Genomic DNA, 26918 nt, shown 5'->3' on the forward strand with positions numbered 1-26918 from the left:
GTGCCAAGAAACTCGTCGTCATCATCATCAGAATTATAATCACGTGCCTTGTTTCGAAGTAGTTTCTTCATTTTAGGGTCTATTTTGACCGTCTTTAATACCCTGAAACTGTTTTTGATTCTTCTTCGCCTTCTTGCCTTTTTTATGCACAGATTTTATCTTTTTTAAGGGTTTAATCATTTCTTGCATAAGGATTTCCTCGGCCATCGTTTACTTCAGCGTTCCAACAGGGGGTGGTTCAGAATCGATCAAAAAAGGTTTAGGTACTACGTACAGGAGAAATTCTTGGTGCACATTGAATAGAAACAAAGAGTTAAAAGGAGATGATTGCTAGAAGTAGGGTTACCTGGTGAGTGATTAGAACAGAAGACGAAGAGTGGTGCTGTTGCTCTTGTGTTGCAGCTGATATTTCTTTTTCTTTGTCGTCTCATGCCATAGCTAGGCAACTGTTAAAGCTGTTATTAGAAAAATATTTTTAAAATAAGAAAATTTATAATTTGGCCATGAATTTTACACCATATAGCATTTTAATATCTAAATTTATAAAAATTAATTATTTAATTTTTAAATTTTAAACTATATTATATTTTAATTTTTAAATTTTAAAAAATAAATTATTTAATTACTTTAATTGTAATATATAAAAATTTTAATTTTTATAATTTTAATATTCCTAATAATTTTATTTTATAATAAAATAATTAAATTATTTTACATATTAAAATTTTAAAAATAAAATAATCAATTTATAACAAATATAAATAATTGTGATTGAAAAGTGATTGCTTTTTTTTTTTTCATTTGTTGGTGACGCTCAGTATCTATTTTCGGAGCCGAATTATTGTCATGCCCGCATAGGAGGAGGAATTGAGTTCTTATCTCTCTCGAGTAGTAGGATGAGCATTCGATTTAAATCGAATCAAATCGAATCGAATCAAATTAAATTATAAAAATTAAATTTTAAATTTTAAAAATTAAATCGAATCTAAATGAATAAAAAATTAAATCGAATTAAATCGCTCTATTTTGATTCGATTTGATTTAAACTAATCGGTTTTTATTTTTTATTGATTTTTTAATTTAAATTTAATTTTCAAGTTATTTGATCTAATTTTAACTTTGATTTGAACATAATAACCATTAATCAATGAAATTAAATAATTAATAATTTATAATTAAATATAATTCATAAATTTTCTATAAAAATAAATCAATTCAAAAATCAATTCGGTTTGATTTGAATATATAAATTATTATTCAATTCGGTTCGATTTAATTAATTTTTTCTCTTTAAAATCAAACCGAACTGAAATAACCGAAAATTTTATAATGTAAAACCGAACTGAACCGATTGAATTTTAAAATTAAATCGATTGAACCAAATTAACTCGATTTGATTCGATTTTTAATTTAAACCGAATTCTGTTCAGCTCTACTCTAGAGTGCGGCACTTGTTGAATCCTCCTAGTTCATGGAATATCTTTTTTTGATCCTATGAGAACCACATTGGAGTGGTTAGTGAAGAACCTGAGTTGTAATGGGATTAGCTGGGCCTTTCTTGGGCTACTGAATTTGAAACAGTTTCTCAAAAGTTGGAGATGAATGTTAAGAGAAATTTTTCAAAACATGGGGATTAGGAAGAAAAATTTCTTTTAAAACCATGGTGAAGATAAAATTATTTTTCAAATCAAGGTTTTCAACTCATTGCTCGCCAGTCATAATGGCGAACAATGTATCACCTGATTTAGCCAATTTGACTGGTGAACAATGCTCAAGTTGTTAGCCTATTGACCATTGAAAATGGCAAACAAATATAGAATCTCTAAAATGGCAAGCAAATATAGTCCTAACATGGGAGCTATGAGTTGCGTTTGAAGGTCTCAAGTTGACATGGACACTGGGGCATTCAGTAGGCGCTGGTGGAATTCGATCCTCAAAGTGTGGTTTCTATATTGTTGAAAGAGGAATATCAGCCTCCTGTCGTGGATCATGCACTGGTGTTCCACATTAAGAATGGCTTTGGACTGTAAGAAAATAATTTAATTAAATTTTTATATAATTATATTTAATTTTATTTTTTAAAATAATTTTTTAAATTAAAAAAATTAAAATTTTTGATTTTAAATATAAGAATTAATAAAAAAAATCAATTAAATTTATCCGTTGCATAACTGAACCAAAGTTTATGCAATTATTTAAAAAAAAAAAAAAAAGGTTAATGGCTTGAACCAAAGCCACCACAAGCTCAAGAAAGAAACGTAAAGAACTATACATCGAACTGTCTGACGAGGATTCAACGAATCTTGAATAGCAAGATGAGGCACGTGAATTTCATGTGATGCCCACGTCTTCCATCTTCTTCTCGTGCATTTCAATTTTCACGACTATTCATTGAACCTGCAGGGCACAGTCTATATCAATCAATAGTATGACTTCACGCTACGATGAAAAAGTTCAAATTTGAAGTTTTAAGTTTGATAAAATTATATATTTTTTTAATTATTATTGTTATAAATTAATTAAATTAATTATTATTATTATAAAATTATATTAAAACTCGACTTATTCTACAAAATGTAATAAATATATCAATTTAAATATAAATATTTCATTTAATAACTTTTATAAGAGGATAAATTTATAATAGTAAAATTACTATATAAGTTAAAATAGGCATACTGAGAGCTTATTTGTCATTATTATTATATTTATAAATTAAAAAAAATTAAGTTAGAGATTAATTTTTAATTTTAATATTTATAAATTAATTTAATTAAATATTTTATTATAATATTTTTATTTTTTTTTAATTTTATCAAATATCTCACTTAATATCTTTTTTATAATTTTAAGAATAAATATACTTATAAGTTAAATTATATAAATATTTATTATAATATTTAATAAAAATAAAAAATAAAAATAAAAAAAATAATTAATGCCCATTAATTTTTTAAATATAATATGAATTTACTATAACTATGTTTGGCAATGATATTGATCATTGAGATACGTAACTCCATAAATATATTAGTAACAAAGTATTAAAATTTGATTTAAAATTAAATTTAGCATATTTTAATTAAAAGATATTTAAAATAAATAAATATTTTTTTAAATAATTTTTTATATCATTATTTAAATAAAATTACTTGTTTGACCTACCAACCTCAACACAGAAGAGAATCTACCTAAATCCAACATAAAGGTATGTTCACCGGTAAAAAATTGGAATAATGATTTAATAATTTTTTTTTAAAGAATTACAAAATAGGGTTTCACATATAAAAGGTCTTTTAAATGAAGAAATAGAAAAAAACTAATTTTCTAATTTTATAAAATTCAACTGAAATTTAGAAATCAATTTTAAGTTATTTTTTAATATTTTTCTTCATAATAAAAATTATATTTTTCAACTATTTTTTAATGATAATGATAATTTTTAAAATTAAAATTAAAAATTAGTTTGAAACAAGGTTTTAAATATATTTTATAATAATTAGTTTTTTAAATATGAAAAATATAAGTAATTTTTTAATTCTAATTTTTTAATTATTAATAGGTATTTTTTTATTTTCATGAAAAATAAAAATAAATTTCTTTAAAAAATTAAAAAAAAATAAAAAATAGATAATTTTTTTTAAGTAAACATGCTCAAATACTTTCCATCAATGAAAAATAACAAATAATTTAAAATTTTTAAACATATTAAAATTATGTAAAAAAATAAAATAAGACAACATGATGAAGGATACATCAATTATTCATAGACAAATCATGGGATTTTAACTCTTATAGCTCTCAATATTTCTTCATAAAATAAAATATAAAATAATGTTAATATGGATAATTATTGTAATATTTCAATTAATTTTAACATTAAAAATTTGAGAGTGTGTAAAATAAGAAGAGTACAATTTCAGAATTAAACTATTAATCAAAGAAATAAAAGTAGTAACTTGAATTTTTAGAGGGGAAAACAAAATTGTGGGTTAGGGAGGGCCAAAAGTGAAGTATTTACAAGGTCATGAGTAAAGCTGTTTGTGAGTTATTTGAAATTCAGTTCGATAATAAATCGGTTCAGTTTCACTCATTTAGGAAATAAGTCGAGCTCAAATTCATTTAATAAATAAATTTAGTTCAAATTTTATAATGTTCGACTCGTTGATATTCACAAATCAACTCACTTGCAGACCTATAAGTCGGCTTAATAATAGGCTTATTAAATAGTTTTATGAACAGACTTATTTGTAAAAATTTTATATTAGTTATTATATTTCATTATATTATAAATATTTTTTATTTTATTTATAAATATATTAAAAATAATATATCATTTAAAATTACGATATAATCAATATACGATATAAAAAATAAATTTATTAAATATAATTATTTATAATTTAAATTTGATTTTTTACAAAAATTAAGTTTTTTATATGAGAGTTAGTTAAAATTACATAATTAAATTTCATATTCATAAACCTAAAATTTACTTTGCAAATAAATAAAGTTATTCACGAATTGCTCGAGAGTCAGCTAGATAAAAAAATTCGATTTGACTCACCTCATTTAGAGCTCGTTTTCTAAACAAGCCAAGTTTAAGATCATGAATATTTGGCTCTACTTCGTATGAGTTGAGCTTAAGCGCGGGTTCAAGTTTTAAAAAATTTTGACAAACCAAACTTGAACTCTTTAAAGTTCAACTTGGTTTGATTCATTTACGCTCATACTTATAAAAATGTGATTTTGATAAAAGCAAAATCCAGTTAAAACTACTTAACCAGTTATAAATAGAGTTTATATATTTTTGTGTTAAATTAAAAAAAATTATAGAAATTCAATTTTAAATTTTAATTTATTAGACAAATAATATATTTGAAAGCACTATTGTTGCACTTATATTGGGATTAAATCTCATGATTCTCTCGTAAATAGAGTTAATTAATTTTATATATGTCACCTCATCAAAAAATCAATAATAAAATTTAAACTTAAAATTTTTGAAGTTAAATAAATTTTTCTTACCACATAAATTAATTTCATAGGAATAGAGATAACTATTTTTTATAATACAAATAAAATTTGTTTAATTTAAATAGATAGATAGGAAAAAAAAGGACAAATTAAAAATAATTATTACATAATAATAATTATATAGATACAATTAATGAAGCGTATGCAAAATATTTAAATGTGAATGGATTAAAAATATATATATTTAAAAATTATTATTATAAAATTAAATTATAATTTAATTTTTAAAATTTAATAAAATTTACAACTTAATTTTTATATTTTTAAAGTTAAGTAATTTAATTATTTTCAATATGAAAATAATTTAATTTTTAAGATCTCAAAGATTAAATTGTTAATAAAATAAAATTTTAAAAATTAAATTACTTTTAGATTAAAAATAAAATTAAGGTAAATTTAATCATTTTTATTAGAATTAATAGTAATTTAATTAAAATTTTAATAGCAATGATTAAATTATAGATTTTATTAAATTTTAAATATTAAATTACTTAATTTTAAAATTATAAAAACTAAGTTATAAATTTTACTATAATTTTAAAATTATAAAAACTAAGTTATAAATTTTACTAAATTTTAAAAATTAAATTATAATTTACTTTTATTACAATTATTTTATGAAACTCCAATTTGATTTTTAATTCATAATTTTGTTATTGCAGATATAATTTTAATGCCATCAAAGGGCACAACTTGAAAGTGACGAAATAAAAGCGAAAGGAATGTAAAACAGGGGAGATGATATAATGTAACCATGGTTAAGAAGAGACAAGGGTTCGGAAAACACGGAAGACTAACCGTGGTTAGGGAACATGGGTTCAATTTGCTGATGGTGGTAGAGTTTGGCCTCTGGTCGGCTGCTGTTGTATATATATATATATACACAACAGCCGATTCCAAAGACGTGAGAGACTGTGAGGGGCAAAGCAGCCATTACCACATGACTCACTAACGCCATCAAGAACAACATATAAGATTTTCTTTCATAACCCCATGAAACGATTCTGCTTCTAAGCTTTTGTTCTTGATGCTTGTATATTAATATATATACTTCTCTCTGGAAACAAACCTCGCTGTCAGAGCTGACTTATAGCGTAAGGCTCCATTCACTTGCAGTTCCATTTGGAAATTTGTCGTTCCTTTCTTTGTTCTGTTTTTCTTTTTCTTGGTTTTCTTGGAATTGTTTAAATTTTAAATTAAAGAAATATCCTATCTTTGGATTTGTGTAAAAATGCTAGATCCCTATCACTCTTTGATGCATTAGTTTCATGGGTTTTATCTTGCTTCAGTGAATTCATTTTAAATTGTATGATTTTGAGCTTGTATTTCTCTATGTTTCTCATTTTTTTTTTTTTAACCTTTATGACTGAGCCAGGCTAGATCTTCATAGTGGAAAAACAAAATCCTATTGATAATGTTTATATATATATATATATATATATATATATATATATATATTGCATTGATCAGTGAAGGGCTTTTCTTTATAATGAAATTGATGATTTCTAGAATTTTTGTCTGTCAGTATTTAATCAGATGGTACAACACAAGCTAGATTAATTTGGCCGTTGGATTGTGGGATTTTATTACTTCAAGAATAGTCAATATATTTCAATCCAATTCCTTTGCAGGGACAGCTTATTTTAAGTAATTTTGTCAGCTCTTCAGCTTATTTTAAGTAATTTTGTCAGTTCTTGCTGCTTCTTGAAGGCTGTCTTATATGCTATAGTCTCCAAACCAATTGACATGTTCCATCAACGTTAAAAAAAACCTGTTTGAAGAGTTTTTCAGGGGATTAATCATCCCTTTTCTTCGTTTCTCTAATCTCATTTCCCCATTGTGTTTTGGGTTTATTGCAGGTCAGGCTTTTGGCCTCTTTCACAGGATTTTAACCTCATCCTTGTTCATATTCAAAAATTCAAAAACATTACTTGTACACACAAGGTAATTGATCAATCATTTTCCTAATCACTCACTTTTATTATTATTTGTTGTGCAGATTATCTGTTTTGTTTCATAATATGTTTGTTCCTTCCATGTTTAGTTGATGTTTGTCCATGTCTTTCTGTTCTGTATGGTATTCTAACTCCTCTTTTGATGCATCTCAGAGAAAACATCAAGAAAAGGGGGAAAACTTCTGGTCTGACCTTGTTTGTCATCTCTGTGATTGATCAAAATCCTCCCTTCTGCTTCATAACTGTCAATTGATCCAAGAAAATGGGTCTCTCAAGCCTTCCAGCCCCATCTGAAGGAGTACTCTGTGTGCTTTTGGTAAACACTGCCTTATCAATCTCCATTTTCAAAGGGATAGTCCGGTCGATCCTTCACATGGTTGGCATCCGTTTATCATCCTTCTCCTCATCATCATCTTCAACCTCCTCACCAGATTACAGTGAAGACCCCGCTGATTCATTTGAATTTCCTTTACCTCCATCAGACACTTACATTAGGGAGTTCCGGAGTAGGAGTCCTGCAACAAGATTTGATGCAGTGTGTAGCTGTAAACAGTCTCAGCATGACTGCCCAGTTTGCTTGACTCAATTCGAGCCAGACTCGGTGATAAATTGCTTATCTTGTGGCCATCTTTTTCATAAGGTGTGCTTGGAGAAGTGGTTGGATTATTGGAATGTTACCTGTCCGCTTTGCAGGTCTCCTGTGATGCCTGAAGAAGAGGATACATCTTGCTTTTGGTGAGCATATACGAAAAGTTTGTTAGTCTCAGGAAATGTTCATGTCAGCGTGTAGTGTACAAGTACTTTACTTGAGTGTATCAGCCAGGGCATGATGTTGTATACTTGTGTTTTGCACGAGAAAGTTCATTACGGATCCTTGAGAGACCATAAAATTTTGTCATACATATTGCAAGGTTTATGATGTTCTATGAATATATCCAACTTTGGTTACCAACTCTTTCCTTTTAAGCATCTTTTGCAGATTCCATCTCTCTTTGTTTTACTCCCCAATTTTTTGCTTGAAATGTATTGAATATGTGAACTGTTTTTAGAATCTGGTTAGAGAAGCACTGCACTAGAAGGATAGTGATGCTTGTGGGGAGAGGTAAATCTGATTGGGATCTAAGAGTATCTGATTGATTTGTAGTTTAGCAAGATTTTTTTCCCAAGCAATGGCATGACAAGAAGAGTTGGAGTCTACCACAAATTCATTGTTTGAGAAAGTTCCTTGCTCCATGGGAAGAAAAAGGGATGAATATGACAGTGGAAAATGATGGGTTTAACCAGGGGATCCCCAGGAATCCTTCATGAAAGGAGTGTGATTAATTTCATTCCATTTTGATATTTTCTCTTTCCCTTCTATCTTCTTATGCTGATTTTAATTCTAAATTTGCTTGGGACTTACATGGATACTTTTTTTTTTTTTGTTAAATTTTGTTGAAACTCATAATATTATTCTGATATGAACTCGAGCTAACATCCAAATGACAATGAAATTTCAAAACTAGGAAATGCAATCCCAGTTAACTTGATTTTTGGTATTTTTCAGCTTTCTAGTCTAGCTTAGGATATCTTAAAGAAAGAATGGGAAGATGCAGGGGAGTTGATCTTTGGTTTCAACTTTCTAGTCTACAAGGAACCATATTTTATCTTGAACTAAAAAAAAAATGTAAAATCCATCTTTTCACATTTGTTTCCAATAAATTACATAAAATGAATTAATGAACATTCTCATAAATTAATATCAACAGCATTACATTTTTTTTTAATGTGATATGCATAAATCCCAGTTAATTATTTTAACTGAATCATGACAAAATTAAAAAATGAAAAATATAATTTTTCTTAAAAAGTTGAATAGCTTATTATTTCACACCTCAATTTTTAAAAAGTGAAATTATATTGCAATTTTCATCAATATCAAAATTAAAAAGAAAAATTGAATTCATTAAGGGTATGATTAAGCTTTTTTTTTTATAATAAATGTTAGAAATTAATTATGTATTTGACTCTTTTAAATTTATTAAATTATAAAAATTCAATGCAAAATATTATAATTTTAAAATTGAGGGTGATACTAGATTTTAAGGTGAGAATTAATTTATGCATTTTGTCAAAAATAAAAAGAAAAATAATAAATATTTTAATATAGATTAATTGAAATTGTATTTTAAAAATAATAGAAATAGTTAACTAAAAAAAATTAAAAATAAAAATTCTTGATATTAATAGCTTAAAATTTTATTTCCAATTAATTAAAACCTTCATAATTCAAATACAATTAATTAAATCCCTAAATTTCAAATTTATTTTATTTTAACCCAAACCCTAACAAAGTTGAGTAAACATTAATGGATCTTAAAATTAAACTAAAATGACACCGTTTCTTATCGTTTGTTTTCATCTTAATCAACTTAAAATTATATTATTATAATTTACGCTTTATAAAAAGAATTTGATTATGACAATAATTAGACTTAAAATTATAATTATTCCAATTTTTAAAAGAAAAAAAAAAGACATAGGATATACCCAGACTCTTGTGTAAATTCTTCACACGTGCGAAACAAGGAGCCACGCCCTGCCATAATACTTATATTGATTAGAAATTTTATATATTAAATATATATTTTTGTAATAATATTATGAGATTTTTAATATATTATATTTTAAATAAATAAAATTTAAATTTTTTTAAAATTATTAACTTTTAAAATATAAAATATATTTTATATAAATTATTAATTAAAATAGAAAAAACTAAATGAATTTAAATATTATTTGAGTAATATAATTTAATTTAGGATGATTTTGGATAATTTATTATAAATTTTAATGAAATTTAAAATGATTTTGATATTAGTTATGTTAATTAATTTCAAATCCAGGGTGATTTTTTTGGGTCGTTCTTTCTATTCGCTCCACGGACAGAGCGACTTGCTTCTTTCATTGCGTTTTCAGTTTCAGCAACTGCTTAAATGACAAAATTACCCATACTGTATTTCCTAATTTACCAGCTGTAGACTGTCTACCATGACTTTTCTTCTTCACAATTCCTAGACCACTTATGTCTAGCCTCACACCAGGTTCATGGAAGTCGCTGGGGCTAGGCCACGGCTGCCCCGCTTCCATTTTCTCACTCCATGCATTCCCTACCGCCTTCTTGGCCCCGAGAGGTTCTCATCACCGTAAGTTCTTTATATTCATTTTGCATTGTATCTTCGTGTCATCTCTTTGATTTTCTTGTTCTTCCTACTGTAACAGGGTTGTTCATTTTTGGCGTATTCTTTTGAGTATTACCGTATTAGTGGCTGGCTGCTGCTGTTTTGTGATTGACCCAGGTTTATTTTGTACTCCCTTCTTATGGAGAAGATGTATTATTGTGTTATAGAGAGCTAAAAATAATGAAATTGAGATTTATTATTACCACCATTGAATTGGGTTTTAGGGAGCTTTATTTAAGAACTCTTGCATTAATTTGTTAACGCTTAATCACACTAAAAATTCAAAAATACATTGAAGAATTGTTTCTGAATTTCAAATTGAATTTGAGATTTGGGGGTGCCTCATCCCATATGACTACCGTTTAACGATAGATATAACTAATCATCGGCATAGGGAGTTTTTGTCCCTCTACTCCTTTTAGATTCCCCTACTTGTAAGTAATGCAAGGACACTTGTAAGGACAATTAATTCAATTATATTGATTATGATATATAAATGAAAAAAGTAATCCGTTTTTGATATATTTGTATCTTATTATTTATTATGTTTGAGATACTTACTCATATATGTGCTTGTGATATTTTCCAATTGACTTTCCGAGCTATGCTAATGTACTCATTTTATTGAACAAATTATCGTGAAATTCTCTCAGCTGACTTATCTTGAAAGAATTCAAGTCAAATGCTACACGGTACATTGGGCTCACGAGGCTTTTTTTTTTATTATTATATACATGTGGTCTCACATCATTTAAAATTAAAAAAAAAAATCTCACGAATCTATGTTAAATGTTTGGATATTTTGTGTGATTAGGTTTTTCTAATAACAAATGCAAGTATTCGGAAAAAAAATGTTTGAGAGCTAAAAAATAATGAAATTGAGCCTCATCAACTTGATTTCCGAATTAATTTAGCAAATGGGATTGAGAAATATTAAAAATTCAATGCCTGAGCAATGGAATCAGGCTAGCATGTTTCCATCTTGGAACTTGTCAAGCCATTTCTTTAACTTTGCTTGCAATGGCAGAATCTTTCATGGAATGCTTAAAACTCGTAATAAGCAGGATTAATGCCAGAAAGCTGGAACAATTGTTTGAGGAGAATACAAGAAAGCTTATAATGTTGCGTAGAAGTGATGTTTTAGGCAACGGGAAAGTGATACAGCCCAAAGCATTATTCTGTCGGGAAGAAGATGCCACTCAAATTGAAATGATGGAGAATTTCATTTTGTTTGCAGTAGAAGAATTTAAATGTTAAAAATGTGAATAGTTAATTGAAAATGGACAATTGGACACTGCAGGACCCCACCGATAAACTTCATTGGACGCCAAACCCTGACTTGTCGTTTTCTATTTATCTTTTTCTTGCTCAATTTTGATGGCTGGACTATTTTTTCTTTTTTTAATCCATCAAATTTATGGAAATTAGGCACCATCCGATTTCGATACTAAATTATTGGGTTAACATGTAATTTTATTTTTTTCAAAATTAATATCTTAATTTGTTAATGATTTAATATAACTTCAATTATTATATTATAATTTATCATTAATTTTTTAAATTTTAATTTAATTCCTTTAATTACAATAACAGATATTATAATTTTTAATATATCTGATTACATGACTCAATATGTAATTAAATAAATTTAAATTTAAAATAAATAAATTCAGTCATAATGATTATTTAATCTGATTTACTCGTTTAACCTGATAAGACACGCAATAACTCATTTATTTAATTATATTAATAGGTTAACCTATTTTATTTTAATTCCCTTAAACATGTTTTGACCTCTTTTATTTATAATTAAAAATATAACTTTACTCTCAATATCTCTTAATGTGTACATTTTTTTTATTATTTTTATGAGTTGTTTAAGCTGGTACTGCCAGGGGCTTGGCAGCCCTCGGTCAGTTTTATTTTTAAAAGGGCTCATTAGAGTTCAAAATTCAACTGTTGTAATCCTTATTGAAACTCTTGTTCATTCTAATAAAATTGAGGAGTTACGCGTCAAGTTTGGTTATGACTGTTGTTTTTTTGTTGATTGTGTGGGTAAAAGTGGAGGGTTAGCTGTTATTTGGGAGGATAAGGATATTATTTCTATTTCTGGTTACTCTAACAACTATATAGATATGAGGGAAATTGACCATATGGGGGTAACGTAACATGAAAAATACTGAAAGATAGTGTGATGTTGTTAAATTACTAAATAGGTGCCAATAGAGTTGAGCTGGAAAGTTGATGGACGAAGGCGCTATTCAAAGTAGCATCCCAAGCCGGACACTATTTATATTCACGTCCTAAACCGTTCCGGCACTCTTTTTGTAGATAATATCTGCATTTGTCAGGTCTGGACTGAGGACACTATTATAAATGACTTACAGGATGCTAGGACGGGATTTATAATGGCGTTCCAAGATTCATTTTTAATATAAATATTTTTTAATTTATAAATTCAGGGGGATTTGAACGCTAATATAGCGTTTTGTTGTAGCAAACATGCTGGGAATGCTAATTACATTAGTGTCTTGATGCCTGTAGCAACGTTAAGCCATTTTTGCTTGGATTACTTCTTGCTGCTAATATGGAGTTTGATGGGAAAATCCCAAATGGGGTACAAGGGGATTGGGAAGCCATTTTGAATTTTGATCCAAGCAACTTTGTGGATTCCATTAAGAGTTGGCTGTATCCATCTCTCAAGGTTACAACGTCTTGGAAAGATTATCCAGATGTAGAATCAACTTTTGCAACAACAGGATCTGTTGTAGCTGGTTTGAGCTCTTATGATGATTGAACTCCTTTGAACTTTAAGAGGTGAGTTAGCTGCATTGGTAAGCTGATGAGTATATATTAAGGGTCTTCTGATTGTCCTGTGAAAGTGAAATGCCTATGATGATTACCTTGGCATTTGAAGATCAAAGTCTTTCTTTTCAAAATAAGGCTGTAAAAATATTTTCCTTTCGTTTGAAAAGAAAAAATGAACCAGAGAAAAAAAAAAAAAAACTAGAGAATCTGACGCTGATAACACCAATAAAAGTGGCCCTTTAAGGTCTCTTCCTTTCTGCGTAAATAATATGGCATATGGTGATACTGACACATCATGCATAAATATGATGAGTCAGTTTCAATTGCTATTTAAACTTGTTTCTCATGCTCTGAGAAACTGATGTAGCATGAAAGAATATTCACTATGCAGATCAAACGAATGATCCGAATAAATATATGCAAATTCAACCTGTTTTTTTTTTTTTTTTTCTCCAAAACTGATGCAGAAAGACCAACTGCTTAAAACATGTTGCTTTCCTCACTGCACCAAGGTTGAATCTGCAGTTTTTTTTTTTTTTTTTACTGGTTGATTTTTTCTTTTCAAATGAAAGGAAAATATTTTTACTGGTTCATTTTGAAAAGAAAGATTTTGATCTTCAAATGCCAAGGTAATCATCACAGGCATTTCACTTTCACAGATCTTCAAAAGCATTCCCAGCATGTTTGCTACAACAAAATGCTAATTATATTAGCGTTCAAATCCCCCTGAATTTATAAATTAAAAAATATTTATATTAAAAATGAATCTTGAAACGCCATTATAAATCGCGTCCTAGCATCCTGTAAGCCATTTATAATGGCGTCCGTCCAGACCTAACAAATATCATCTACAAAAAGAGTGCTGGAAAAGTTCAGGACATGAATATAAATAGCGTCCGGTTTGGGATGCTACTTTGAATAGCGTCTTCATCCATCAACTATTCAGCTCAACTCTATTCGCACCTATTTAGTAATTTAACAATATCACACCCTTTTTTACTATTTTTCATGTTACATTACCCCTGTACGGTCAATTTCCCTAGATATGATGGTTTCTTGTGCTTCAGGAGTTTCTTTCAGGCTCACTGGTTTTTATGGGTTTCCTCAACGCAGTAGAAGGAGGAATTTCTGGGACTTGTTAATCTCACTTTCTCCTATTTGGTCAGGCCCTTGGGTTTGTATTAGAGATTTTAATGATCTTCTCAACCCAGATGATAAGCTTGGAGGTGGGGATCATCCTAATTATTTTTTCCAAGGTTTCCATAATGCTGCTGATTGTTGTAATTTTTCTGACATTCTGTTACATGGGTATCCCTTTACTTGGGAAAGAGGCAAAGGTAGTTCTCATTGGGTGCAAGAGAGACTTGATAGAGCTCTTGCTAATCTGAATTGGCTTGATTATTTTCATAATTGTCGATTATCCAATCTATCTCACTCAGTGTCTGATCATTCTCCTATGTTCCTTTACTTTGAGTTTAGGTGGTTTTCTTTTAAGAGAGGTCGGTTCAAGTTTGAAATTGCCTGGTTGATTAATAATGATTTGAAGGAAGTGGTTAGGAAGTATTGGGTTTCTTCTTCTGGTTCTTTGTTGCATTGTCTTCATGGTTGTGGTACTTATCTTAAAGACTCGAGTAAAAGTTTGCATGGGAATTATAGGCAGTTGATTGCAAGGAAAAAGGAGCAACTGGATTGCATTAGGAGGATGAATGATGCAAATTCTGGTGCCTTGTTCGCTTCTATTAAAAACGAGCTTAATTCTCTAATTGCCCAGGAAGAAGCTTATTGGAAATAGAGGGCTAAACATTGGCTGCAATGTGATGACTTAAATACAAAGGCTTTTCATGCTTATGCAAGCACTAGAAAGTCCATAAATTCAATATCTCTTCTTAAAGATGATTTCGGTAATTCATATGATGACGAAGAGGGGATGAGTGCTCTTATTTCTAATAATTTTGATAATTTATTTGCTGCTTCACGTGACTCTTCAGGTGCGCTTAGTCAATTTGCTCAGCTGGTTCTTCCTACGGTTACTAGCTCCATGAATGAGTCACTTGTTGCTCCCTTCACAGCTGAGGAATTTCGGGTGGCTATCAATCAAATGCACCCAGATAAAAGTCTTGGGATAGTTGGTTTTAATGTAGCATTTTATTAGAAGTGTTGGCCGGTTTGCGGGGTTGATGTTGTGCAGAGTTGTATTTCTTGGTTGCAATCGGGTCTTTTCCTAGATGATTTAAATGAAACCACCATTGTTTTAATCCCCAAGGTTGATAGCCCAAAGATGGTTAAAGACTTTAGGCCAATCTCTTTATGTGATGTAATCTATAAGATTTGGCTAAAGTTTTAGCGAACCGGCTTAAAAAGATTCTTCCTAGTATTATTTCAGATTCGCAATCAGCTTTTGTTCCAGGTCGACTCATTACAGATAATATTTTCGTTGCTTTTGAAATCATTCACCATATGAATAGAAAATCTTTAGGGAAGAAAGAAGAGGTGGCCCTTAAAATTGACATCAGCAAAAGCTTACGATAGGGTGGATTGGGATTTTCTTAAGATGATGATGGTGAGATTGCGTTTTCATCAGACCTAGGTGAGTTGGATTATGCAGTGTATTACTTCAGTTCGTTATTCTGTTGCTTTTAACGGAACTGAGGTAGGTCCTATTATTCCCACTCGTGGAATTCGCCAAGGTGATCCTTTGAGCGCATATCTCTTTGTTATTTGTGTAGAGGGGGCTCTCTATTTTGCTTAGGGATGCTTAGCATCATAACCTCATGCATGGCTGCAGGGTTAGTAGAAGTTGCCTAAGTGTGTCTCCTTTGTTTTTTGGCTGATTACAGCTTTTTATTTTTTCGAGTTGATTTTGTTGGGGCCAATCTTGTTAAGCAGATTTTGAATCTTTATGAAAGAGCTTCAGGTCAGCTGTGAATTTTGGCAAATCTAGCACCTTTTTCAGTCAAAATGTCGGTGCTCAAGCTCGGCAGTCTATTTCTCTTTGTTTGGGTGTGCAGCACCTGTTAAATCAGGGCAAGCATCTAGGTTTGCCTTCCTTGGTAGGGTGTAAGAAAAAGGAGATTTTCAATTTTTTAAAGGATCGGCTATGGAAGAGATTGCATGGGTGGAAGAATAAACTGTTGTCTAGAGCAAGGAAAGAAATTCTGATTAAGTCAGTTGTTCAAGCTCTTCCTACTTACAGTATGAGTGTTTTTAAACTCTCTTTCTTGACTTGCGATGATTTATACAAGATGATGAATTCGTATTGATGGGGTATGAAAGCAGATGGAAGAAGAAGTATTCATTGGATATCTTGGAATAGATTTTGTGATAAAAAAAAAAGCTGGTGGTTTGGGTTTTCGCCATCTTGAATCCTTTAATATTGCGATGTTAGGCAAGCAATGTTGGAGATTTCTTATTAATCTTGACTCTCTTCCTACAAAGATTTTCAAAGCAAGATAATATCCTCGCAATATTGGAAAAAATCCCAGGCTCAGGAGGGGTATAATCTGAGCTTTATTTGGAAGAGCTTATTATAGTCTAAAGATATGCGTTCCAAGGGTGTTCGATGGCAAATTGGGAATGGTATGCAGGTTTGGTTATGGGAGGATCCTTGTTTGCCAAATTCAGATAATTACAAGTTAAATTGTGATGTCATAGCTGGAACTGAAGATTGGCGAGTTAATGAACTTATGCTTGTTCGGAACCAACAATGGGACGTGCTGAAGCTTAATGAGTTGTTTTCGCCTGATGTGGCGTCTTCTATTTTGTATATGATTCTTTAGTTTAGCAGTTCAACAAAAAGAGAGTTTGTGGAAGCTGAATCTTCCTCTAAAGGTGAAGAATTTGTTGTGGAGACTTTGTAGGAATATTGTATCCACTGCTTATAGGTTGGCAGATAAGGGAGTTGATGTTTCTCGTTCCTGTCGTGTGTGCCTTCAAGAAGAAACTTCAGGTCATGTATTTCTTTCTTGTCCTCAAGCAATGGATTGTTGGAGGATCTTGGATGTTGATGTTTCTTGGTTTTCAAGCAGTGTTGTTGAATTTGTTGATTTTTTTATGCAACAGCAAGATCACTCTCTTTGTCTCCGTAGTTGCATGGTGTTGTGGACGGTCTGGGCTGCTCAAAATCTTCTTATTTGGCAAGACAAAATCCGTTCTTCTTAGGATGTTGTTTGGGAAGTTTTGGGTTTCTTATCAGATTGGGATGCTGCAAAAGTTTTTTCTCTAGATTGTCATCTTTCTAATCATCACCAAGTTACTTCTTCTCATTGGGTTAAGCCACAGTTGGTTATTTGAAATGCAACTCTGATGCAGCTATCTTTGCTCCTGAGCTTAAATGTGGTTTTGGTGCTATTTTCAGAGATAGCTCTGGTGCTTTTGTTGCAGCTAGATCAACCGTTATTGAAGGCATTAAGTCTCCTCATATTGCAGAAGCTTTGGCCCTTAAAGATGCATTGGCTTGGATACTTGAGCATGGTTTGTCAAATGTTGTGCTTGAGGTGGATGGTCAGGTAGTGTTCTTTGCTATGAACTCTCATGCTGAAGATAGATCAGAGTTTGGAAACATAATTCTAGACTGTAAATTATTTTTATCACAAGGTTCTTCTTTCTCTTTAATTTAGGGTTAAAGGCGAGCTAATGAAGCTACACATTGTATTGCTAGGAGGGCTTTAATTGTTGATAACCCTATGATTTGGGTTGCTCCTTCTGAGTTCTTGGTTTGTATTCTATTTGAGGACTCTTCGTAATAAATATTTTGTTTCCTAAAAAAAATTAATATTAAAAGAAAATCTAAATTCTTGTTTAATATATATATATATATTAAACAAATTATATAGTAAACTAAAAGAAAAAATTTAGGCTCAAACATTATAATTGATTTCATTATAACTACTCAATTTATATATGAACAAATTATATTAGGTTAAGAAAATATAACTATATAGTGATTCTAAATCTTTTTTGAATGTTGTTAATATTTGAAAATAAAATTTTATTTATCTGCAAGAATAAAAATAAAGGAAGAAATTTAATAAAAATCTAGTATTGATTAAAAAAAATTATGTGAATACACTAATAAAATAAATTATTGACATTATTAATTAATTAATTATTTTAATATAATTTTAATTTAATTCTTACAATAATTTAATAGACGTAATTCATATTTATATATATGAAGAAAATCATATATAAAGTTGAAATGTAGTACAGTTAGTTATTAATTGTAAGAGTGCTGGACAAACCGAGGTTCAAGTCCTATCCCCTCCCTTGCAAACTTCTCAAATTTTTTAAGTAAGCAAGTCATACGGGTTATTAAATGGTTTACATGAGTCGTGTTATATAACCTACTTAGTTGTCTTATTTTATAAATGGGTTATTAAACAATTTATATAGGCCATGTTTGTAACCTATTTAGATGACCTATTTATTAAATGAGTTACATAGGTCATGTCATGTGACTTATTTAATAAATGGTCATGTTCAGATTGAGAGTTGATGACTTGATTAATAATCGTGTGGTGTTCGAGTTGAGTATAATTGTGTCGCATCGTCTCAAAATGAGACACAACACAACACAAATTGCCATCTTTATACAATTATGACAATTAATTAAAATTCGGCTATAATACACACAATTTAAAGTTTTACCTATAATCATGAATATCCTAAAAATTTTTGATTTTTTTTTCCAATAAGCCTATATATAATTAGAAGCTTATATTACAAAGCTAAAAAGAGAAGATCAGTAGTGAAAGGGTGAAGCTCTTCCATGAAAATCAACTCATTAACAACAGAGGATAAAGCAAATTTGGTAAGGGAATGAGCTACCACATTAACATATCGGACCAAATGGACACATTGGAAAACATTTAAGGATTGAGCCTCATAAAGCACCATTTGTAATTTTGAACCAAAATAGGAAGGAAGAACAACTCTATTTCGCGCACTATTCACAAAGAACAGGACATCAGATTCAAGGATTAGTTTGAATAACCCTGCTTCTTTGACTCGACAAATACCAAAATAAGCTATAGCAGCCTCTGCTTCATCAACTGACAATGGATAAGGGAGCTTATAACAACTTAACATTTGAACATTACCATTGTGGTCCCTAACAACCATTCCTAACCCACAATACAATTCATCAACTATAACTACATATTTGTTGAATTTAAAAAGCCTATTCAACTGAGCTTTCCATTTTTGAACAAGAGTAACAATAGGGACTGGCTTGATTGAAAAACTAGCATTTTGGAAATCCTGCAATAATAATTGTTGTGCATTGTGAAAGTATGTAAATTGCAAAGAAATAAAATAAACACATAAAACACTAATATTTATGTAGTTCACCCTCTCAACATAGGGCTACATCTATAAGTATACTATCTTCTACTATCAACAATAATAAATCAATAATTACAAAATTAAGTTGTACTACCCATCAGCCCAAATACACCCAAGAGAATTCACACTACAGAATTGCTCATAGTAAATATATTAGTTAGTCCTCTCATTCTTCTCTAAATATAACCCAATATATTTACTACTACAACTACTACACTACAAAGGGTGCCTTTAACTTTATGGGCAAGAGCTCTCTCACCAATGGAAAAGAATCTCTTCGCTCTTTCTCCACCTTAGGGTGAAGCCTCTCTCCACTGCAATTGACAAGTGCCTCTCATCAATGGGCAGAGCCAAATCCTCAACAATTGGCAAAACCACTCTCCATGGGCAAAGCCAAATAACCTTTTTACCATTCTCTTATTTATAATGTTAATTTCCTCAATTATAATCTGATTCGAAATCCCACTTAATTTAAGAATAACACTAAAATAAGAGTTCTACTCTAGCTCTCCACCATCACCATTGTTGCATGTGTGACTTTCCACATGTCGCAGTAGCTCTACCTTCAACCAAACTCACTAAGATTATTCCCATGCTTTGATACTAATTATTATACACTGCGAAAGCATGTAAACTATAAAGAAATAAAGCAAACATATAAAACACTAATATTTATGTGGTTCAACCTCTCAACATAAGGCTATATCCATAGGCATGCCATTTTTCACTATCAATAATAATAAATCATTAATTACAAATTCAAACTATACTACCCATCAACCCAAATACACCCAAGAGAACTTACGCTACATAATTGCTCATAATAAATATATTAGTTATTCATCTCATTCTCTTCTAGACATTATCTAATATATTTACTACTGCAACTACTACACCACAAAGAATGTCATTAATTATATGGGCAAGAGCCCTCTCACCAATAAAAAAGAATCCATTGCTCTTGAATTCTATGTACTTTCTCCACCCTAGGCTGAAGTCTCTCTCCACTGCAATTGGCAAGTGCCCCTCATCAATGGGCAGAGCCAAATCCTCAGTAATTAGCAAAGCCACTTTCTATGGGTGAAGCTAAATAACCTTTTACACCATTCTTCTATTTATAGTGTTAATTCCCTCAATCCTAATATGATTAGGAGTTTCACTCAATTTAGAAATAGTACTAAAATAAGAATTCTACTCTATATAGAAAATATTCCTCTATTCTATTGAGAAATATTTCTCCCACTCAAATTAGAAAAGGGTCTTCAAAATCAACTAGGATTTTGAGTCATAAATCTAATAATAATAAAGCTCTCTCAATGGACTACTATGGCAAAGAACACAGATCACGAAAAATAGTAGAGTTTCTCACATTTCAAATTGCCCATAAAATCATGCAAATTTTAGCAAATTTTATTGTAACCAAAGTCAATTTTTGATCCTTTATCCAAGAGAGAAACTGACCTTCATGTGCCCGAAATGCCATGGATTGAGCTAGCCTATCAATATTGCATCGACGCAGGACAAGAGAACAAGGCATGATTAAGGGACTCCACTAAGGCACTACACCTTATGCAAAGCAAATCCATCTTGACATCTCTTCTACTCAGAGCCAAATGGAAGTTCTCCTCTACAAGCTTTGCATATTAATTGCTTCACTTGCGAAGGGATTGCCATTGTCTATAGAAATTTCCAAAAAGGATTGGTATTACCACCTAACAATGACGCTGCTACTTGAACTTAGAGTCGTTTGCATAGCTAGGTGGTAGGCACTCTTAACTAAAAAATGACCACTATTTGTAAAATGCCAAACTTTAAAAATCTTCTTTTTGCCCCATACTCAATGCAAATGCACATATTTGTTAGGCTACAAAAGGAAGAAAAATTGCATTAATAAAATCAATGTTCCATACCTTTGAATCCTCCTCCATTAACATGTCAACCGTCGCATCCTCACTAAGAAGCGAAGGAAGAGACCAAATCCAAAATCCATTCTAATTAGGAAGCCATCCATCTCTCAAAATCCTGATCTAATGCCCATTTCCGACAAGCCAGCGAGACCTATTCTCTACCAACCAACAAGCCTGCACAATGGTCTTCCATGAGTAGCTAGGTAGAAAACCTTAACTTGCTTCCATGAAAGAATGATGCGGGTAATACTTAACCTTGAATAGTTGAGCTAAGGTTGAACTATCATCTTGAGAAAGCCTCCAACACTGTTTTGAGAGCATGGCAATGTTAAATAAATGGATATCTCTAAAGTCCATTCCACCATAAAATCTAGACTTGCATAAATCTGTCCATTTGGTTCAGTGGATCTTTCTTTCCTCACCTCGTTGCCCCTACCAAAGCCCGACAATTAGAGACTCAATTTCACTACAAATCTCTTAAGGCAATAAGAAGCAACTCATGAAATATGTAGGGATAGACTGAACCACTGCTTTCAATAGACCTCCTTACCTGCACGTGAGAGATATTTTTCTTTCCACCGTAAGTTTTTGCGCTACTCTATTAACTAGAGAGCTAAACACCATCTTCTTTTTCCTCCCAATTTGACAGACAAACCCAAATACTTCGAATGGCAATCCACTCCACAAGCCCCTAACACTCCCTTCACTGCCTCCTGCATCTCAACTAGAACATGACCACTAAAACAGATTTCAAATTTCTCCAAATTTATTCTTTGACCAAAAACACTTACATAGAGCCTTAAAATTCTGACTAATTCTTTTGCTTCCATAGTAGTAGCTCTACAAAAAATGATGCTCTCATTCGCAAAAAATAAATGGGAGATCACTAGAGCTTTGCGACATATCTGAATCCCTTGGAGTTGACCATTTGTTTGTATAAAATTTTATATTTTAAAATGTTATAATTTTTACAATTTTGAAATAATATATATCAAAAGGTATAATTTAGAGGTATCTTAATTATTTGAATATGGGGTGATTGCATTTATTTACATTTTTTAGTCTCAATAATCTAAGATGGAAAGTATATATATGTGTATATTTTATCCACTTTGTTAATATAGAGGTATCTTTATTTTTTATATATAATATACTAATTTTAAAAATAAAATAAATAAAATTTTAAAATATTTTAAGATTTATTAATTAATTAATATATATAAAATTTTCTAAAATTGTATATAAAAAATAAATCACGAATATAAATAATGAGTACAGCATGCAACACATATTAAAAAAAAGTTAATTTAAATAGATTAGCTTTAAGTTAAGTTTAATAATTATCGAGTTGAACTTTAATTTTATAGGTTGATTCAATTTTAGTTATAAATCATTTATTTGACTTGGATAAATTCAAATTAAATTGACAAGTTGAATTAAAATTTATCACCTCATATAAAATATATTATTGTAAGGATTTACTATAAATATGGTATTGATGTTGGAGTTACTCTTAAAAAAAAAATAGTTTCTTAAATATATTAGTTGAAAAATATTAAAATTGATTTAAAATTAAATTTAACATATTTTCATCATAAAAAATTCAAAAAAACTAAATAACTTTTTCAACTTGTTTTTTCAAATAATTTTTCAATAACATTATATAAAAAGAAATGCTTGTTTGACCTTTAAACCTCAACTTAAAAAGGGAATTTATTTAAATCCAATATAAATGGTCGGTTTACTAGTAAAAAAATGAAATAGTTTTATAAAAAAATATTTAAAAAATCACAAAATAGATTTTCACATATAAAAATTTTTTAAATGGAGAAATGAAAAACTATTTTTCTAATTTTACAAAATTTAACTAAATTTAAAAATTAATTTTAAGTTGTTTTCACTTTTTTTTTTCACAATAAACACTATATTTTTCCACTATTTTTAAAGAAAAATATAATTTCTATATCATTAAATTTATATTATAATTTTTTAAAATTAAAATTAAAATTACCTTGAAAAATATTTATTTATAATGAAAAATTAATCATTTTATTATGAAATAAATAAATAATACATATTAAAAAAACAAGTTTTTAAATATATTTTATAATAATTAATTTTGAAATATGAAAAATATAAGTAATTTTTTAATTATAATTTTTTTATTATTAATAGGTACTTTTTATTTTCGTAAAATAAAAATAAATTTCTTTAAAAATTAGAAAAATGAAAAAATAGATAATATTTTTTTGTAAGTAACATGCTCAAATACTTATCATCTATTTATTTAAAAAAAATAATTTAAAATTAAAATTATGTATAAAAGAAAATAAAACAACATGATGAAGGTTACATCAATTATTCATAGACAAATCATGAGATTTTAACTCTTATAACTCACAATATTTCTACAAAAAATAAAATATAAAATAATGTTTTGATGGTAAAATTATTATAATTCTTAGTTAATTTAAACATTAAAATTTGTGAATGTGCAAAATAAAAATAGTATCATTTCAGAATTAAACTATTAATCAAAGAAATAAAAATAAATTGAATTTTGTTTGAGGGATAAAAAAGGTTAGGGAGAGCAAAAAGTGAAGTATTTACTAGTTCATGAACCGGACTAGCTTCAAAGCTTGTGGAGATGTGATTTTGGAATTAATTTAAGGAGACATGACCCTCTCTTAAGGACTGATATTTTTTGTGATTTGAATTTTAAATATATCTTTATGGACCCGAATTGTGACTTGATTCAAAAATTTCGTGCTGCTACTTGATTATGAACCAATATAAATATTATAATATTCTGTCATTTTGTGGTAGAGTTATGAGATATTTGAAAAACACACTGGAGTTGGGGTTTGAGAGTTCTGAGTAATTGTATCTTGCTCTTTTCATCATAGTGAAACTTTTTATCTTGTCTTGCCAGCAGACGTAGACCTTACGGTTAAACTACGTTAAATCCTATATTATTCTTCTTTTCTTTTCTATACTATGTGATTGTGCAATTTGTGTGTGTACCTTAAATTTGCGTGCATGCTATAACAAAGATAATAAATAAATTATGATAACACAATATAGTTGATTGATTTTATAAGAAATTCTATCAAAAAATATGGGTAGGTGTTGTAGTTTTTAAAGTCGCTGAACAGTTATTTAGATTTTTTATACTTAGTCAGAAAATTCAGAAATTAGTTGCATATAAATGAATATGAAGGGCAAGAAGTATAAATTTCATTGAACGGATTATACTACTAGTCTACTAGATTCTAATAGAAGAAAATTAGCCTTTATATATAAGCTTTGTATATTGCAGATGGATCTAATTAAGGGTGGCCACGGTTCATGAACCGCCGGTTACGATTCCTCAACCGCCAGGTTAGGTTCAATGAAATCATGAACCTGAACTAAATAGCTAGGTGACGGTATGGAAGACGGTTCCTAAACCATTGGTTCCGGTTTGAGCTATGGTTTAAAATGATTTAAGAGGCGGTTCGAAAAAGAACAATTCAAGACGGTTTGGAAGGGGTTTAGGGTATCCGGTTTAATGGTAGTTTAGACAAAAAAAATTAGAGAAAAATTTTATCGATTCAAAATTTAAGTTATATTTGTAAAAATATTTTAATTTTTCTTAGAAATCTTTCAATCAAAATAAAATAATAAAAAAAAGAAAGAAAATAATTTATCTTTGAGAAAAATTTAATAAGTAAAGACTTGAATCTGATTAAAAAATTAGAGATGAGATTAATTTTTTTTAAAGAAATTAGCAAAAAGTGTATGAACTTAATTTTGCCTATGTATCCCTTTAGGATTTAGAGGAATAAAAATTTCTAGTTCTATTAATTACATTTAAAAAAAAATTATATAATAATTGATAATTAAAAAAGTATAAAGAGAAGAAAAATTAAAATAGAAGGTATTAGAAATTTTATTGAGGATTTAAAGTAATAATAAAATAATTGAGATAGTACTGAAAATTTCAGTAAGTATATAAAATAATAAAGTAGGAAAATTGAGAGAGTATTGGAAATTAAAATGAGTGTAGAAAATAATTATTTAGAGAATTTGAGAAAATTTGAAAAAGATTAAGAATTGAAGAGAATGCAGAGAATAATTGTGTAGAGAATGAATTAGGAGTAAGGTACATATTTATTGAATTTTTTTATATTTAAATCAAGGTTTGAAATCGTTGGTTCAATCAGGTTCGGAACTGCCAATTCACGGTTCCTAAAAAATATGAACCTGAATCAAATCGTAGAAGGATGATTTTGGTCCATTTCGAAATCGGTTCTGGTTTTGGTCCGGTTTTGACCGAACTGGTTTTGGTTCAAAACCGGACCGTGTCCACCCCTAGATCTAACAAAAAAAACCTCTATCCTTGATGGAGAGCATATAAACCTCCAAAATAAGTTAGGAAATCACTAGATTTAAAAATAACATGATCACAATACCCAAACCCGTTAGTCTTTCCTTGGAAGAATTAGTGTGGAGTTTATAGCATTGGATGTCTATGGTCTTATTCAGCAACAATTTTTAAGTTAGTGTTCAGTGTTTTAACCATAATCAAAACATTATATTTTTTATTTATATTATTTAATGGCATAATATTAATACTAGTGTTTAGAGGTTGAGAGAGTTGTTTATAAAAAGTTACATCTTATAGTATTTAGAGGTTGAATGATTATTTTAATTGGGATAAATAAGATGATGCCACTATTTTTACATTTAACAACTAATCCAACAATTATTTTTACCGAACACTTTTACTTTACATCACTATATAAACGGCTAATATTTAATAGCTAACAACTAATAAAATAATTAACAAATACCAAAACAGCTAATAGTTATTATAACAATTACTATTACCGAATAAAGTATATATATATCATTGGTGATATTTTAAGTTAATTTTGGGTAAATGCTTTCCCATGATCCAATTAAAACTTCATAATAATCTAAATCAATTAATTAAATTGTATTTGTTAAAATTAGCAATGAATCAATGTTCAGAAGGAACTCCTTTTTTCTAACATAAATGAAGTTTATTCAGTTCACTCTGAAAATTATGACAACTTTCTATTTATAGAGAAAGAGAGTCACACTTCCATCTCACAAAAACAAAACATAAATGAACAATAATTATACAAACGTGAAACTTATGTCTACTCATAATTTTAAAATAAGTATGATAATTAAAAAATATTCTGATTTGAATTCATAATTTTATTATTTCAGATATAATTTTAATATAATCAAATGAAAATTCATTAATTATTACTAGTTGAAATATATCATTTCACATCTAAATTTTACCAAAAAAATCTTGTGACATCCTGAATTTTTAAAATATCTCATAACATATCTCTATTCTTGTAAAGTAGAATTAAGATATTTTTAAGGTCGAACGTGAATTCCAATCGTGCTGATATAACGATATGTTGACAAGAATCTGAATGATATCTTAATTTTATTTTTATAAGAGTTAAGGTATGTTACTAAAGTTTACAGGGGTAAAGTGTGAAATAGGACGTTTTAAAAGTTCAAAATATTATGATTTTTTTTTTAATTTAGGGTGAATTTATATAGTCAGTCATATTATTATGGTTACATTCTTATAAATTACAATATGCCTCTTCATAATT

The 26918-nt window shown here is 29.1% G+C and overlaps 2 protein-coding genes across 2 annotated transcripts; both read left to right on the top strand.

Moving 5' to 3' along the window:
• Positions 1-5907: 5907 nt before the first annotated feature.
• Positions 5908-7958, top strand: LOC110665159 (probable E3 ubiquitin-protein ligase XERICO). The gene is made up of 3 exons (XM_021825169.2): positions 5908-6131; positions 6897-6981; positions 7146-7958. Exon 3 carries the CDS (start codon positions 7255-7257, stop codon positions 7729-7731), a length of 477 nt encoding a protein of 158 aa, XP_021680861.1. The 5' UTR covers positions 5908-6131; positions 6897-6981; positions 7146-7254; the 3' UTR covers positions 7732-7958.
• A 6111-nt stretch (positions 7959-14069) lies between these two features.
• On the top strand, positions 14070-14813 carry LOC131181321 (uncharacterized). Its single transcript, XM_058149350.1, has one exon. It carries the CDS (start codon positions 14070-14072, stop codon positions 14811-14813), a length of 744 nt encoding a protein of 247 aa, XP_058005333.1.
• The last annotated feature ends 12105 nt before the right edge of the window (positions 14814-26918 follow it).

Source organism: Hevea brasiliensis, chromosome 7, assembly GCF_030052815.1.
Source record: "Hevea brasiliensis isolate MT/VB/25A 57/8 chromosome 7, ASM3005281v1, whole genome shotgun sequence".
NCBI classification, from domain to species: Eukaryota; Viridiplantae; Streptophyta; class Magnoliopsida; order Malpighiales; family Euphorbiaceae; genus Hevea; species Hevea brasiliensis.